General features: G+C 42.0%; 3 protein-coding genes across 3 annotated transcripts; 2 read left to right on the top strand and 1 right to left on the bottom strand.

Annotated features, from left to right (window-relative positions):
* Positions 1-629: 629 nt before the first annotated feature.
* LOC139551763 (twinfilin-2-like) lies at positions 630-4,813 on the top strand. The gene is made up of 4 exons (XM_071363089.1): positions 630-660; positions 2,025-2,203; positions 4,307-4,402; positions 4,529-4,813. Exons 1-4 carry the CDS (start codon positions 630-632, stop codon positions 4,721-4,723), a joined length of 501 nt encoding a protein of 166 aa, XP_071219190.1. The 3' UTR covers positions 4,724-4,813.
* A 3,761-nt stretch (positions 4,814-8,574) lies between these two features.
* cisha (cytokine inducible SH2-containing protein a) lies at positions 8,575-11,363 on the top strand. Its single transcript, XM_071368749.1, has 3 exons — positions 8,575-8,949; positions 10,076-10,236; positions 10,425-11,363. Exons 1-3 carry the CDS (start codon positions 8,930-8,932, stop codon positions 10,919-10,921), a joined length of 678 nt encoding a protein of 225 aa, XP_071224850.1. The 5' UTR covers positions 8,575-8,929; the 3' UTR covers positions 10,922-11,363.
* hemk1 (HemK methyltransferase family member 1) lies at positions 11,258-14,776 on the bottom strand. The gene is made up of 11 exons (XM_071368725.1): positions 14,524-14,776; positions 14,177-14,350; positions 13,973-14,064; positions 13,738-13,831; positions 13,375-13,512; positions 13,206-13,270; positions 13,059-13,108; positions 12,833-12,938; positions 12,644-12,739; positions 12,132-12,242; positions 11,258-12,018 (listed from the first exon to the last, which is right to left on the bottom strand). Exons 1-11 carry the CDS (start codon positions 14,602-14,604, stop codon positions 11,961-11,963), a joined length of 1,065 nt encoding a protein of 354 aa, XP_071224826.1. The 5' UTR covers positions 14,605-14,776; the 3' UTR covers positions 11,258-11,960.
* Between the last annotated feature and the right edge of the window lie 20 nt (positions 14,777-14,796).

Below are 14,796 nucleotides of genomic sequence, written 5' to 3'. Positions count from 1 at the left end.
TGAGATATCAAGTTACGTTAAACTCCCATTCAGAAGGGTTAGTGGAAAATATAATCTGAGCCCTCACTGGACTCACTGTCTAATGATACTCATCATGACAAAACCTGACTGTTGATTGCACCTTATGAGTCGCTAACAGCACCTGTAGCAGAAACTCACTTTAGTCAGGTAACATAACATAACATAACATAACATAACAGGTGCAAGGGGGCTTCTTATTTTCTGATAATCCTTTCAGGGTAGCTTTTCAGTATTAAAAAACACTTAGATTACCACAACAATAAGCAGCCAGCTACATGCATGAAACCACTGTGGAGATGTTGATCCAGGTGTCAGGCATAACACTCAAATGGCCAGATCTCCCACACACTGTGATGTTCATAGGTCCATCTGTGAGCTGAGCTGTCACACAGAATAAGTCTAACATTCATTAGACATGATGATTTATTTTCCTCTATGTGCCAGACTATGCATGTGTGAAACATACCATGAGACAACAGGTTGGCCTGTGAGGTTAATACAGATATTTAATGAAGTACGTCTGGGATGTTTACATCTTTTTTAGGACATCTTGTGGGCCTACTGATGCACTGTCTGGTCTATCAGTCAAACTGTAGATATCTGAGACTATGACTGATATGGGTGTGGAGTCTGGCTCGAGTTGGACTGTCTCTGGGTAGTTTACGGGGTTGTGTCTAGTCTGATGTCTGGGCCTATCTCCAGGAGGTGTATAGGCCAACAGTTGGGCAAGTATGCAGATGGGGTACAGGGGTACTGTCTAAAGTTTCTCTGGACTGTTTTTTAAAGTATATTTGAGGTCTCCTGTCTGTCTCCTGCTTTTTGGACCTGTCACTGCGCTATTGAGCTATTTGGCGCTGTCTCTGAGCTGTGTGTGTGTGTACTTGTCTTCATGTGTTGATCATCTGTCTGTGATTGGACTTTATGTTGTTACGTAATTCTATGCGAGTGTGTGTGCATCTCATCTGTGACCTCATTTTATAGAACTGGTAATTAGTGATCTATTTCTAGTAAATACCACCAATGTGTCATTTTAAACACAGCGACTCCGCTGTCGTCGTGCATGCCAAAGTTAGTGACCCTGGATCATTTGACAACGTTCTTTTCCGATCTTGTCAATATTATTGAGAGAGAATTAGCTGAGTGCACAATCGAGGACTGCCATGAAGGCTACTGTCAATCATTGACAGACTCAACTCATTAAATGGTCCCTATACACCAGTGAGATTAATAGGTCCCGAGACCTGATGAATAGTTAATTGATGTGTTGAGACTCATTTAAGCCAAGCACAAGAGTAGGGGAAAGATAAGCCACAGAAGAGGCTTCAGTGCATGGAGTGAAAGATATAAAGTATGATATCACTGCAAAAAGAAGAGCATTGGCTGGACTACAGTGGCTTCGGTGGACAGAGAATGTGTTTTTGCGTGTGTATAAAGGACGTCACGTTACTTGCTTAGCCAGTACCACTTCCTTCTGATTCGGCTCACACCAAGACTCAAACCCAAGACTCTCTAGCACACATGACCGTCTTCCTTAAGCATCTCATCAGTCTGTGCCATACAAAAAGTTAGCTATTCAGTGGCGCAAGTGGGGACACTTTAGGCTGAGGAGTAAGTTTCACACATCACCATGTGCTACGTTCACCCCTCAAACTTACTCAACAACGACCTTAGTGCTGAGCGCAACTGTAGATCTGAGACAATAGGCACCACTGTAAAGGATGTCACGCTGCTTGCTTAGCTAGTACAACTTCCTCCTGATTAGGCTCACACCGAGGCTCGAACCCAAAACCTCTGCTTTGCTAGCACATGTGACCGCCCTCCCAAAGCATCTTACCAGTCAGCGCCACACGAAAAGCTAGCTTTTCAGTGTCACAAGTGCTATTCAGTGTCACCTCAGGCTGAGGAGTAAGTTTCACACATCCCCACCTGCGTGTATGTGTAGCTGAGTAATAACTTTTAAAGCATGGGTCAAGGTGTGTAACGAGTTGTACTCTGTTTTTCAGAGCAGCTGGTGCTGGGGACATTCAGAGAGCCTGGACAGAGCTGGGACCATGACTATGACCACTTCCTACTTCCTCTGCTGGACGACAAGGAGCCCTGCTACATACTATACCGCCTCAACTCCCAGAATGCACAGGGATACGAATGGATATTCATCTCCTGGTCTCCTGACCAATCTCCAGTATGTGTAACCGTGCAACCAAGGTTATTATAGTACATGAAAACTGAATCTAAAAAAGGTACAATAATTGAAAAACAATTTAGTAAACTGAAATAAAAAATGTCAACTAAAAACATTAAAAAACTAAGACTATACTGAAACTATTATCTTTGAATGCAAAACTAAATTAAATTAAATAAAAAACATCATAAATTATGTTTAGTTTTAGTTTCTTCTAAACTTTGGTTAAAAATCAAATGTAGTTTTCGAGCTTCTGAATCTAGCGGGTAAGTCTAAACAGCCCTTATTTTAAGTGTTAAAAAAAAAAAAAATGAAAATGAATGGTGGAAAAACGATTGGAATCATTTCCCTGTTAGACCACTAGCTTTTATTGGTATTATGACACCTCCACTGTGGGGCTCTATTGGTTAACTATTTAGCAGTCTTATGGCTTGGGGTAGAAGCTGTTCAGGGTCCTGTTGGTTCTAGACTTGGTGCATCGGTACCGCTTGCCATGCGGTGGCAGAGAGAACACTCTATGACTTAGGTGGCTGCAGTATTTGAAAAATGCTCTACCACCTGGTAGAGGTCCTGGATGGCAGGGAGCTCGGCCCAAGTGATGTCCTGTACACACTACACTCTGTAGTGCCTTGCGTCGGATACCAAGCAGTTGATACAGCCAGTCAAGATGCTCTCAATGGTGCAGCTGTAGAACTTTTTGAGGATCTGAGGGCCCATGCCAAATCTTTTCAGCCTCCTGAGGGGGAAGAAGCGTTGTCGTGCCTTCTTCACGACTGTGTTGGTGTGTGTGGACCATGAAAATTCCTTAGTGATGTGGACACCGAGGAACTTGAAGCTCTCAACCAGCTCCACTACAGCCAACCCTGTTGATATGAATGGAGGCATGCTCGGCCCTCCATTTCCTGTAGTCCACAATCAGGTCCATTGTCTTACTGACGTTGAGGAAGAGGTTGTTGTTCTGGCACCACACTGCCAGGTCTCTGACCTCCTCCTCCATATAGGCTGTCTCATCGTTGTCGGTGATCAGGTCTACCGCTGTCGTGTCATCGGCAAACTTAATGATGGTGTTGGAGTCGTGCACAGCCACACAGTCGTGGGTGAACACGACCCACTCTGACCCGCTCCGCCACAGCCCCGTCGATGTGGATGGGGGCCTGCTACATAAACATAACATGTCAAATGTGCCATGACTTCATTTGTTGTTTTTTCCTCTCTCTTTCTGTCAGATAAAGGTACTTTCACTAAAGGAAAAAAAGCATTGGATTGGTATAAACATGGGCAAGAGCGTTTCCTTCCACCATATTTCTTACACCAGTCTTGGCGCTTATCCTTTAAATCCAAGTCAAATTAGGATTGATTTATAGTTTAAACCTAACCAAACCTATGTCCTGGCCATGGAGTTGAATGAAGTCCTCTTGTGGCCAAAAGCCTGTTAGCATGGGCAGCTCCATTGAGGATTCGCCATTTTGATTTAGTCAACTGGGCGACTTCCACCTTCATTGGCTGATCCCTCCTGATAATCCAGTTGGCATGACCTGATGACCCGATTGGAGTCATGATAGTGTAGCTGGGTCAGCAGGAGGGATCAAACAATGAATTTTACTCGTGAAGAAGAAAATTGACCATTTCAAGATAGAGATGGCCTCAATGGAGCTGCCCATGCTTTCAAAGACGCCATCATGATACAGATAGAGATGTGTTATTTCTATCCAAGTCTATGGTTCTGGCCAATGTATTACTACCCCCCAGTAGCAAGAAGGGACAGCCCCCCCAAAATAACTATATAGGCCTACAATGCATAATAGGCTCCCACGTATAGGCTACTTCCTGTCCCTAACACTAAAACTAAAACTAAATAATATAAAAACAAAACAGAAATGTTTTTATCAAACTGAAATTAAATGAAAACTAGCAAATCAAGTCTGAAAACGAACTGAAACTAAACAGAATTTCAAATAAAATCTCAAATGAATAGAAATAAAAACTAATATTAAATCACAAAACTATAATAACCTTGTGTGCAACACACACATACTCTCATGTTCACAGCAAACACATTTCGCTCAGATCCATGTCTCATTCACCCGTTCATGTTCACTACAGGTAAGACAGAAGATGCCGAATGCTGCCACCCGTGCCACAGTGAAGAAGGAGTTTGGTGGTGGTCATGTGAAGGATGAGATGTTTGGCACAGCGGAGGTACAATAGAAGCCATTTTTTTAAACTGACGTACTCTGGTTATTCTCTCACCTGACTAATGATGAGGTTAGACCTGTTGGTTCTCAGCCTTCCCTAAATGGCTGACCTCTTATTTGCTCTCACTAGGAGGACATCTGTCTGGAGGGGTATCAGCGCCATGTGTCCACCAGCTCCGGCCCTGCCCCACTCACAGCTGCTGAACAGGAGTTGCAGAGAATTAAAATCAACGAGGTGAGACGACAAGCATCAACTAGGTTAATTATTATTACATGTGTGTTTTTACATACTGAGGACAGAATGGTGGAATCCCTCATCAACTAAGATAAGGAGGGTCACACATTTACCTCAACTAATGACCATGCTTTCTACATTAACCCTGCATGACTGACAACTGGGAAACAGTAACACTGGTTTGACCCCAACAATTCTAATGTATCACTTGAATATTTAGAAAATATTTGTAAACTAAATTCAAGGTAATCATTATTCGAGGGGAATTAATAACACTAGCCTCCTCTTTGAACGGCAGTCACTGGCACTGTTTAGACTAGAGAGAGTGTAAGTGAGAGAGCATAGAACTTGTCCATAAATGTGTCTGTGCAGACTGCACACCTGTGTGTGGTGTATGTACCTGTGTGAACACAATATATACTATTTAGTTAAAAAATGTTATTCTGCATTTTCTTGTAAAGGGATACTTGTTTTTTTTTTGCAATGAAGCCCTTTATCTACTTCCCCAGAGTCTTTTGCTTTGGTTCCATCCAGCCCCTTTTACCCCACCTTACTGTGTTTTAAGGAATAATAAATTCCCTATAATGGTATTTTTCTCTGCCTGTCTTTCCCCGCACCTACGATCACACTTTTTTTTTTCACTCCACGGGGAGTTGAGCTGTAGCAGGGTGTTGTGTTCCCCCCTCCGAGGCATACGTTACACACACAGATGGACTGACAAACATGAAAGACCAATGGATGGTCTTACAGATGCCTCAGCCAAATTTCTCTATTGCAAATGTCACATAGACCTACAGAAGAAGTCTGTCCATCTGATGTGATGTCCATAGCTTAAAAAAATTCAGGTAACTTTCCCCAAATTCCCAGTTTTTTTCTGGATATCCTGGTTAGAGGATTCCTGGATTTCCTGCTTATTTCCTCGTGACTCCAGGAATCTTCCAACCAGTTTTTCTGGAAAACCAGGGCATTTGTGGAATATTACTGGAATTTTGCAACCCTAGTTGTCCATACCTTGCCTGTTGCCACTAAATGTTTTGCATCAAACATGTTTGTAAAAACGGATAATGAGAGGAATTCTAAATGTAGATGTTTTTCAATATGTTGTAAAAACGGATAATGAGAGGAATTCTAAATGTAGATGTTTTTCAATATGTTGTAAAAACGGATAATGAGAGGAATTCTAAATGTAGATGTTTTTCAATATGTTGTAAAAACGGATAATGAGAGGAATTCTAAATGTAGATGTTTTTCAATATGTTGTAAAAACGGATAATGAGAGGAATTCTAAATGTAGATGTTTTTCAATATGTTGTAAAAACGGATAATGAGAGGAATTCTAAATGTAGATGTTTTTCAATATGTTGTAAAAACAGATAATGAGAGGAATTCTAAATGTAGATGTTTTTCAATATGTTGTAAAAACGGATAATGAGAGGAATTCTAAATGTAGATGTTTTTCAATATGTTGTAAAAACAGATAATGAGAGGAATTCTAAATGTAGATGTTTTTCAATATGTTGTAAAAACGGATAATGAGAGGAATTCTAAATGTAGATGTTTTTCAATATGTTGTAAAAACAGATAATGAGAGGAATTCTAAATGTAGATGTTTTTCAATATGTTGTAAAAACAGATAATGAGAGGAATTCTAAATGTAGATGTTTTTCAATATGTTGTAAAAACGGATAATGAGAGGAATTCTAAATGTAGATGTTTTTCAATATGTTGTAAAAACAGATAATGAGAGGAATTCTAAATGTAGATGTTTTTCAGTATGTTGTGTCTTTTTCTTATCACTGAAATGATAAGTAAAAAAAACAAACTGCATGGGACCGATGATGCATCATTTACAAGAGAGCCTCTTGTGGCAGCTATTAAAGGACACGCAGAGGGGACAGGGAGGACACTTCTGACTAGACTACTGCAGGCTGCACCACTGACTGGCCTGTTGAGGAAGCAAATGACCATCTTTTAACATAAGCACAGATTGTCAACATGCAGCCATGCATAAATACCACAGAGCTTAGAGCCTGTTAATTAAGATCCGCAAGGAATTCCTTAATTTAAATAGTGAGTAGCCTAATAGCCCACATCCCTTTGAGAGCAGGTTAATTAAAACATCTGACACTTTTTACATGTTTAGACTAACATAAGGTAAAGGCACCCCAAAAATCCATATCTATTGACGTATTACACAACATTTCTTCAACAGTATATTGTCATTTAATACTGGTCCCACACACAGTTCCAGTTTAGTACTGCTACGGGCCTGATTCGATCAACAAGCCCTTGATTAATTGAAACAGGTTTATTAGTGCTGGTCAGAGACAAAAGCCTGTACAACAGTGGGTTTCCAGCCAGGTCAGCCCAGCTGGAAGACAAATTCAATAACCTTTTCAACAGTTTGTTTCAAAGCTTGCCTTACTCTACTGAACAAGTCTGTCACAAATAACGAGCCATTTCAGTGGCAAATTAGTGTTAGGCCACCACACCAGACCTAACATAACATTTTGTGCATCAAAGCGAGGACGGAGAGACTGAAAAACAGCTTCCATCTCAAGGCCATCAGACTGTTAAACAGCCATCACTAACATTGAGTGGCTGCTGCCAACATACTGACTCAACTCTAGCCACTTTAATAATGGAAAAACTGATGTAATAAATGTATCACTAGCCACTTTAAACAATGCCACTTTATTTAATGTTTACATACCCTACATTACTCATCTCATATGTATATACTGTAATCTATACCATCTACTGCATCTTGCCTATGCCGTTCGGCCATCACTCATTCATATATTTTTATGTACATGTTCTTATTCATTCCTTTACACTTGTGTGTATAAGGTGGTAGTTGTGAAATTGTTAGGTTAGATTTACTTGTTAGATATTACTGCATTGTCGGAACTAGAAGCACAAGCATTTCGATACACTCAGCATTAACATCTGCTAACCATGTGTGTGACAAATGACATTTGATTTGATTTTGACATTTGTTCATAAGCAGGGGTGAAAGTAAGGCGGTATGGTCCAGGCAAAATAAAGTGTGGTACGCCATACCGGTTAAAAGTAAGTATTTTACAATTAAAACAAGCCCAAAAAAACTACAGGCTATTAAACCATTATTTGACATTACTGCATATCAGCCGCATGAATCATTAGCGAACTGACTGGAAATTGGTTGGTATACGCTCCAAATTGAGTTGTGGTTTGAGGAGAACACTTACATGTTGCCAAGGCAGAGATGCGTGGCCGAAACGCCCGGACAAGGCGGAGACCAGTGGCCGAGAACGTGGCGCGCGTGGACATCCGTGGATGCATCAATTCAGCTACAAGTGTAGGCCTAATAACTTTGTCAATGGGTCAGTGTCGCTTTAGTTTTTTTTTTTACAATAATTTCCTCCTCCAGGTTAGATGGAGGTCATATTGTATTTCTGTCTCTCCTTTTCGTAGGCTAATTATAATATGGATCAGACATCGTTTTTATTGATCTGTTTGTCAGTGTCAGCAGAGTAGGCTACCCTGTATTTTTTATTATAAAAGAGTGCGCGCACTTGGATATCCCGTACCCGTAAGAAATTAAATCTATTTTCACCCTCTGTTTATACGTCTTTTCAGCTGACGAATGTCTATATTATTTGGAAAAACCCTATTCGTTCCGCATACCCATTATTCTAGTGACTCAATTCCCCGAATGTGTAGAGGGCTGGCTGCAGGTCTAGTGGGCGGAGATTATCGCACCGATTCTTGGAAAGTGACTAGGGGGAAGGTAGTGGTAAAGTCCGATTCCTGGCAGCGAGCGCAGCAAGACCGAAAGACTGAATTACTATGATGAATTTAGACTCACCAGGAACGAGCACATTTTTTTTTTTTTTTTTACACTGGCATTCACAGTAACAGATTTCAAATAATAAAACGTGAACAGGCTCGGTGGCGGTGCGCATGACGTCAGAAGCTCCGGTGTACTGAACAGTTCTCAGAATAGAATCAGAGTAGAATTCTTGGAATTGGTTCATTTTAAAAGCCGAACCCACACACCCTCCCTCACATGCTAAGAACCCATTTTAGAGACAACACTCATCTGCTGCTCTGTATCCTATTTTTCTACATTTCATATTTATTTTAGTGCTTTTGAATTAGTTTATTCATTTTCGGATGCGTCTCTATTCACTTAACATTTCCGTGAGACATTAATTAGAATAAAATAAGAACATTCCTTTGTATCGACCAGCTATATTTTCGTGAAAACCCCTGTGGAATTAGACTATTGTGGAATATTGAAGACTCACCATCATGATTCTTTGTGTTCAAGGGTAAGTTCACATTCTTTTGTCCCTGTTTGATGTAACATTTCATGCTTTGATGTTGATATTCAAAATCAAATGGCAAAGACAAAAGTCGTGTTTATCTCCCTAAAAATTCCAGGTCATTCTTAGAATTCAGAAATAATTCAATTACTGCCAATTCCAATATTTAAATTCCAAGAACTCAATTCCCAATTAAATATTATCACTAACAATTGCACAAATTCTGCTGAGCAGATAGCCTAGCTATACTGTAAATAGAAATATACAAGTTTAAATTTTAAAACAAATCCTGCAATACATTTGATACTAGGCTCATTCCAATTCAAACAGTTTAAATTCTAATCCAATTCAAAATCCATAACATGAAGATTGTTTAAATTCGAATCGAATTCAACAGATTCTCCTCTTCAAGCGTGATTTCAAGAATTTTATTGGTATTTCAAATTAAATTGGAATCGACCCCAACCCTGTTGTGAATTCATATATTATAATACTTCCAATTGTGACAAGTCTAACCCGTTTCTGAGCATCTGAATCAATTCACACACAGTCAGTGACACTGCTTGATGTCAGGGCTCTTTGTCTGGCCAATGTAACAAGGAAGGGAGCCATCCGAGATTTAATGTTGAGATTTGAGGTCTTGTAAAGCCACCAATCCCAAATGATGAGCTTTGTTCCAGCAAAACATTTCCCCCCCCCCCCAACAAAACGTTAAGGCCAAGGGTGGACTGGCCATCTTGCATTTCAGACAAATGCCAAATAGACCAGCCCATTGGGCCTGTCTAACTTGTATTTGTTGTGCAAAATGACAATTACTTGACTAATAATGGGGGCCTCGGTAAAAAAATGGTCCGGTCTGGGGGCCTGGAGGGAAAAAAATGGTCCGGTGTGGGGGCCTGGAGGGAAAAAAATGGTCCGTGAGGGGGCCTCGAGGGAAAAAATTGCACGGTGTGTTAGCAATGCCAGGGCAGATTTCTGGTTCCAGTCCACCCCCTGATTTAATTAGCCTATGACAATATTAGGACTTATCCTTTAACAGGATAGTGGGTAATGTAATGAAAGATTCACCTGGTTGTTCCCTACCGTCTCCTACACTTGTCCTGTGCTCATTGTTGTAGTCTCTTGTTTACAGCCCCAGACCACTGCTGTCTGGCAGCCCCACAGAGGGCCCCGTGGGCATGCGGACAGGGAGCATCTCCTCACCTCACTGCCTTCACAGCACTCCTCCACAGTGGGACCCCACGAATGACCTGCGCACCATCGCCAAAAACTTCTTCTACCTTGATACCTCAGGTAATGCAAATCGAATATTCAAACTGTAAACTCCATCCAACAGGCTCCCTGAAACCCTGTCATGGTTGTAATGTTTTTGGTAACAGGAGCTACTTGCGTTTCAATTCATCCAGTCGACTGTTTACTACAGGATTACTAAAATCTAAACCATTGAATAAGTGAATAAACTTTGACCTCTCTCTCTGCAGGCTGGTACTGGGGAGCCATCACAGCAGGTCAGGCCCATGCAGCTCTGCAGGCAGCGTCAGAAGGGGCCTTTCTGATTCGAGACAGCAGCCATCCCCTGTACATGCTGACCCTGTCTGTTAGGACTGCCCGTGGCCCCACCAGCATACGCATCCAGTACAGTGGAGCCCGGTTTCTGCTAGACTCCAGCTCGCCAGCCCGACCCAGCCTTTTGTCCTTTCCTGACGTGCCTAGCATGGTGCAGTACTATGTAGGACCAACGAGGAAGGTGCAGAAGGGCAAGGTGGAGGAGACTCATGGCGCACAGCCCGCCCAGAGGACAGTTCAGGAGAGCACAGTATTGCTGAAGCTTAAGCGGGCCCTGCACAAGCCCCAGGCCTTCCCCTCCCTCCAGCACCTCACACGCCTCACCATCAACCGCAGCACAGGCTGTCCGGACCAGCTGCCACTGCCACGCCCACTAGTGCGCTACCTGCAGGACTACCCCTTCCATGTATGAGGGTCCTCTGGTGCTGAATTAAACGAAACAGTTCAACTAAACCTTGAGGAGCACTGTCAGTAAGAGGTCCCTGGCAGCTGGAAACAACATCACTGCACTGGCAACTAATGGAGCCACATCAGACATACGGTTGGTCATGAGACCATGTTTGGGAAAGAACCTTCCAGAAAATGGTGCCTGGTTTTGGATTTCTCAGAGGGAAGTGGGGTTCTGTGTACCCCCCCCAATTCACAGAGGTGATTCACTGGAAAACACAACATGGTGCTAACTGTAGTGTCTCCTCGTGCTATGAGGGTACAGGTTCTTTCTGTTTCTGAGCAGTGAATTGCTTTTCAGTCAGATGTAAATTGTTTAATTTTTTGTTTAGTCAACATTGTCACTTTTTTACCCCCCCCCGACACTGTACATATCCCTTTTTTTATTAAAACAATATTCAACATGAGTTATACTGCTCCTGTCTTCAATGTCCCATTGTCTTTTGGTGGGTGAAATGCCACAGAGCTTCATAGCCTATATCCACAAAATAAAATAAAAATGGGTTGCGTGGGCAGTATCCCCAATCTCAGTTATCTGAAGCTGTCTTTGTTATAAAGAGATTAAACCCCCCTCAGGTATAAGTGTGTACACAGCAGAATCAACGAGGCAGTATAGGCTGGATTCAATGTGCTTTTGTGTAAGAGTGAATCTGAGTCAGCAGCCTAGTCAGCGGGGAGGGCGAATCCCTGGATTCGTAGAACTACTGAATGCCTTCTGGGAGGGTGAAATTCTGAGAGGGAGGGTTCTAAGAAAAGCCTCTCAGTAATTACCTTCAGCCTACTACTCGCTCTGTCACTATCACCCTCCTTTATTGCCACACAAACACACATTAGCACCTACAACGTCCTCCGGTATAAATGTAGCCCATCTACGATATGTATTTGTGCGTGTTTGTGAATTTCTACATTATTTGAGATCAGTAGTGTGTACAGTACGTGGCAGATGGATGGTGGGTGTTGAGGCTGGTCTGAAGCCAGTGAAACAGGATCCATATCTCACAGTCTCAATGTTGGTCCTGATCTGTGTTGCACTCCTTTTTTTGAAGGATGCAGAAACGAGGCCTATAAGGGATAGAGAATATGAATCGGGCGTTCAATATTAATACATTTCTTGATCGAAGATTTTGTAAATGGAGTTATTTAACAAAGATATAGCACTCTGATTTACTCCTGACCTGTCAGTGATGTCACGATGCGTGTGCAAGTAGTGTAACTCTTCAACACTTTCCTCTACCCACTGCTGGATGAGATGTGGATGACGTGGGTCTACTTCCAAGTATACACGACTGCAAGACAGGAAGAAATAAACAGTGAAGTGAAACTTCTCAAACCATTGAAAAACAGGGATTGAAGTGGTGAGACCTGCTTTACAATAGATCCAACAGAGTGACTAGACAGAAAGCTTCTTAGCTTTCTTAGCCACAAAACGGTACATCTAAAATAATACTGGCCTACTGTGACTATTCCCTTAAAAACAAACAGTGGCCTGCATAAACACTTCCAATATAGTTTGGAGCTCCAGAACTGACTTGAGTGTCACCATATGGATATGATGAGAGGTAAGGTCACTAGGAACAATGGGGGAAGGGATATTATACAGATAGCAATGATACATTCATATTGACCAATTTCAAGGGTGTGATTTTATGTTGTGTTCTAGATGCAGAAAATACACCCAGTGCCTTACCCATGGTTTGATAAGAGCTTTGGAGCCAGAGTCAGAATGTGTCTTATCACCTGCATGCCATCTTTCCCCCCATCCAGAGCAGCATGGTCCTCAAACCTGAGGATGTCAGCACAGAACACTAGTTCATATACCTCCATTTGAACTCTAAGTGTGCGTGCGTTTGTGTGTGCATGCGACTGCTCGTCTCACCTGAGGATTTCAGGTTCAAGTGATGTCATATCCTCTGAGAACAGGTACGGAGGGTTGCTGACCAAAGTGGAGACTGGACTGCACATGCTCACAATTGTGTCTGCATCTAGAACATAACATAAAATCACACCCTTGAAATGGGCAAATATGAATGTAACATCTGTATGGTTTATCTTCCTTTACCGATTTTATAATATCCCTCCCCCATCATTCCTATTGACCTTACCTCTCATCACATCCATATGGTGAACCTCAAGTCGGTCCTGGAACCCCAAACTGTAACATACATACAATCAGGTTTGCACATATTCACAAAACATGAATTAATGTCGCTAATCAAAGTAAAATTGATATCCTGTGTTTTCATGATTACCTGTGTGAGTTCTCTCTTGTCAGATCCACAGCATCCTTGTTTTTATCTAAAGCAATCGCTCTGAGCTGAGAGAGAGAAACTAACATATCAGTGTTTGAGTGAAGGGGCTCAGAGATCAAGGAACATGATATGAAAGAAAGGGAGAAAGTAAAAGAGCGGGAGAGCACACCTGTGGGAGGCTTTTAAGTAAACTGAGGGAGATAGCACCAGAGCCACAACCCACTTCCAGGCACTTGAAGCTGGTCTCCTCACTTAATCCAGTCCCCTGCTTCATCTGGAGATCTGTAAGCACTAGGCCAACCAGCTCCTGCACAGACAGACAGATGTGCAACCATAGCTTGACAGAAGGTCATGTCACTGCAATGGACATTCTGACGACAGTCACAGAATTAAATATGTAAATGCACTCTTATCACAAGAGATTATGGTCCCTTGTGTTTCAAATAACTTGTTTTATAGAATGTGTACAAGTGTCTTGACTAGTTAAATAAAGGTTAAATAAAAAAGTGTACGTGTGTGTACTCTCCCGCACCTCAGTTTCAGGCCGGGGGATAAACACGGGAGGTCTCATCTTCAGTGTCAGATCTCTGAAGTCCCACTCTTCAATCACATACTGCAGTGGCATTCTGAACACACAGCACATTTCACATGTTCACACAACGTAGGCTACACTTTCCAATGAAATTCTTAGCCTTTCACAGAGACAGAAGAATAGGTAAAGTGCACCGTCACTGACTGTAGCACGTTAAAACTAAGCTTGTATGTACCTGGTGAGACGTCTGGTACAGAGCTCCCATGTCTGCTCTGTCTGTTCTTGTGTCAGGAATTCAGCCAGCCTGTCCTGTCCAATGCCCTCTAACTGCGAGGGGAAGAGGTTGAGGGTTAGATGATTCCTTCAGTGGGAGACCGATAGACTGAGAAGGATAAAAAGTGGAAAGGTGAACATGCAAATTTTGGATTCAGAAACTCACTGTTTTAGCACCAAGCAAATGTGCAATGATGTACTGGCTGGAGAGATGTGGCTCTGAGACACCTCTTTGCTGGAAATGGCCTGTCCATAACTTGACAGCTTGCTCCACCGTGAGCCTGCTAGCTGTAGGTAAGGCTGGGACGCATTCAGCCACAAACGGAGACGTGCACAGCCACTGGAGGAAGGGAGGGAGCGAGACAGCAATAGAGAGAATATTATGAGGATATTTTACGAGGATATTACGAGGCTTCATTCAATAATTAATTCCAGTTATGGTATTACTGTAAACAACGCACTTTCCTGGCAATCCACGTGCAACACTTTATAGGAAAGGTCATCTTTATTTACCTTGTGTCCAATAAATCCGTCTTTAAGTGGTTTAAAGCCGTTATAAACCTCGTTCAATGGTCTTCGTAATCGTATCCACATGGTATTCCACTTTCTCTTGACACAAGACCAACATGTGAATGTAGCTAATAAGCGTTTGACTATATTAATGAATATTGTGTAAAACCAGCTGAATGTGGTCTAAGTAAGTTGACTGTACTAACTATTAAATACAAAAGAACCAACCATTTAAATCATTCATTAGGGGTATTCACTTCCGGGCATCATTCATTT

This window comes from Salvelinus alpinus, chromosome 2, assembly GCF_045679555.1.
Source record: "Salvelinus alpinus chromosome 2, SLU_Salpinus.1, whole genome shotgun sequence".
In the NCBI taxonomy this organism is placed as follows: Eukaryota; Metazoa; Chordata; class Actinopteri; order Salmoniformes; family Salmonidae; genus Salvelinus; species Salvelinus alpinus.
Note: the sequence above shows the minus strand (reverse complement) of the source record. Positions and strands in the feature narration are given on the sequence as shown.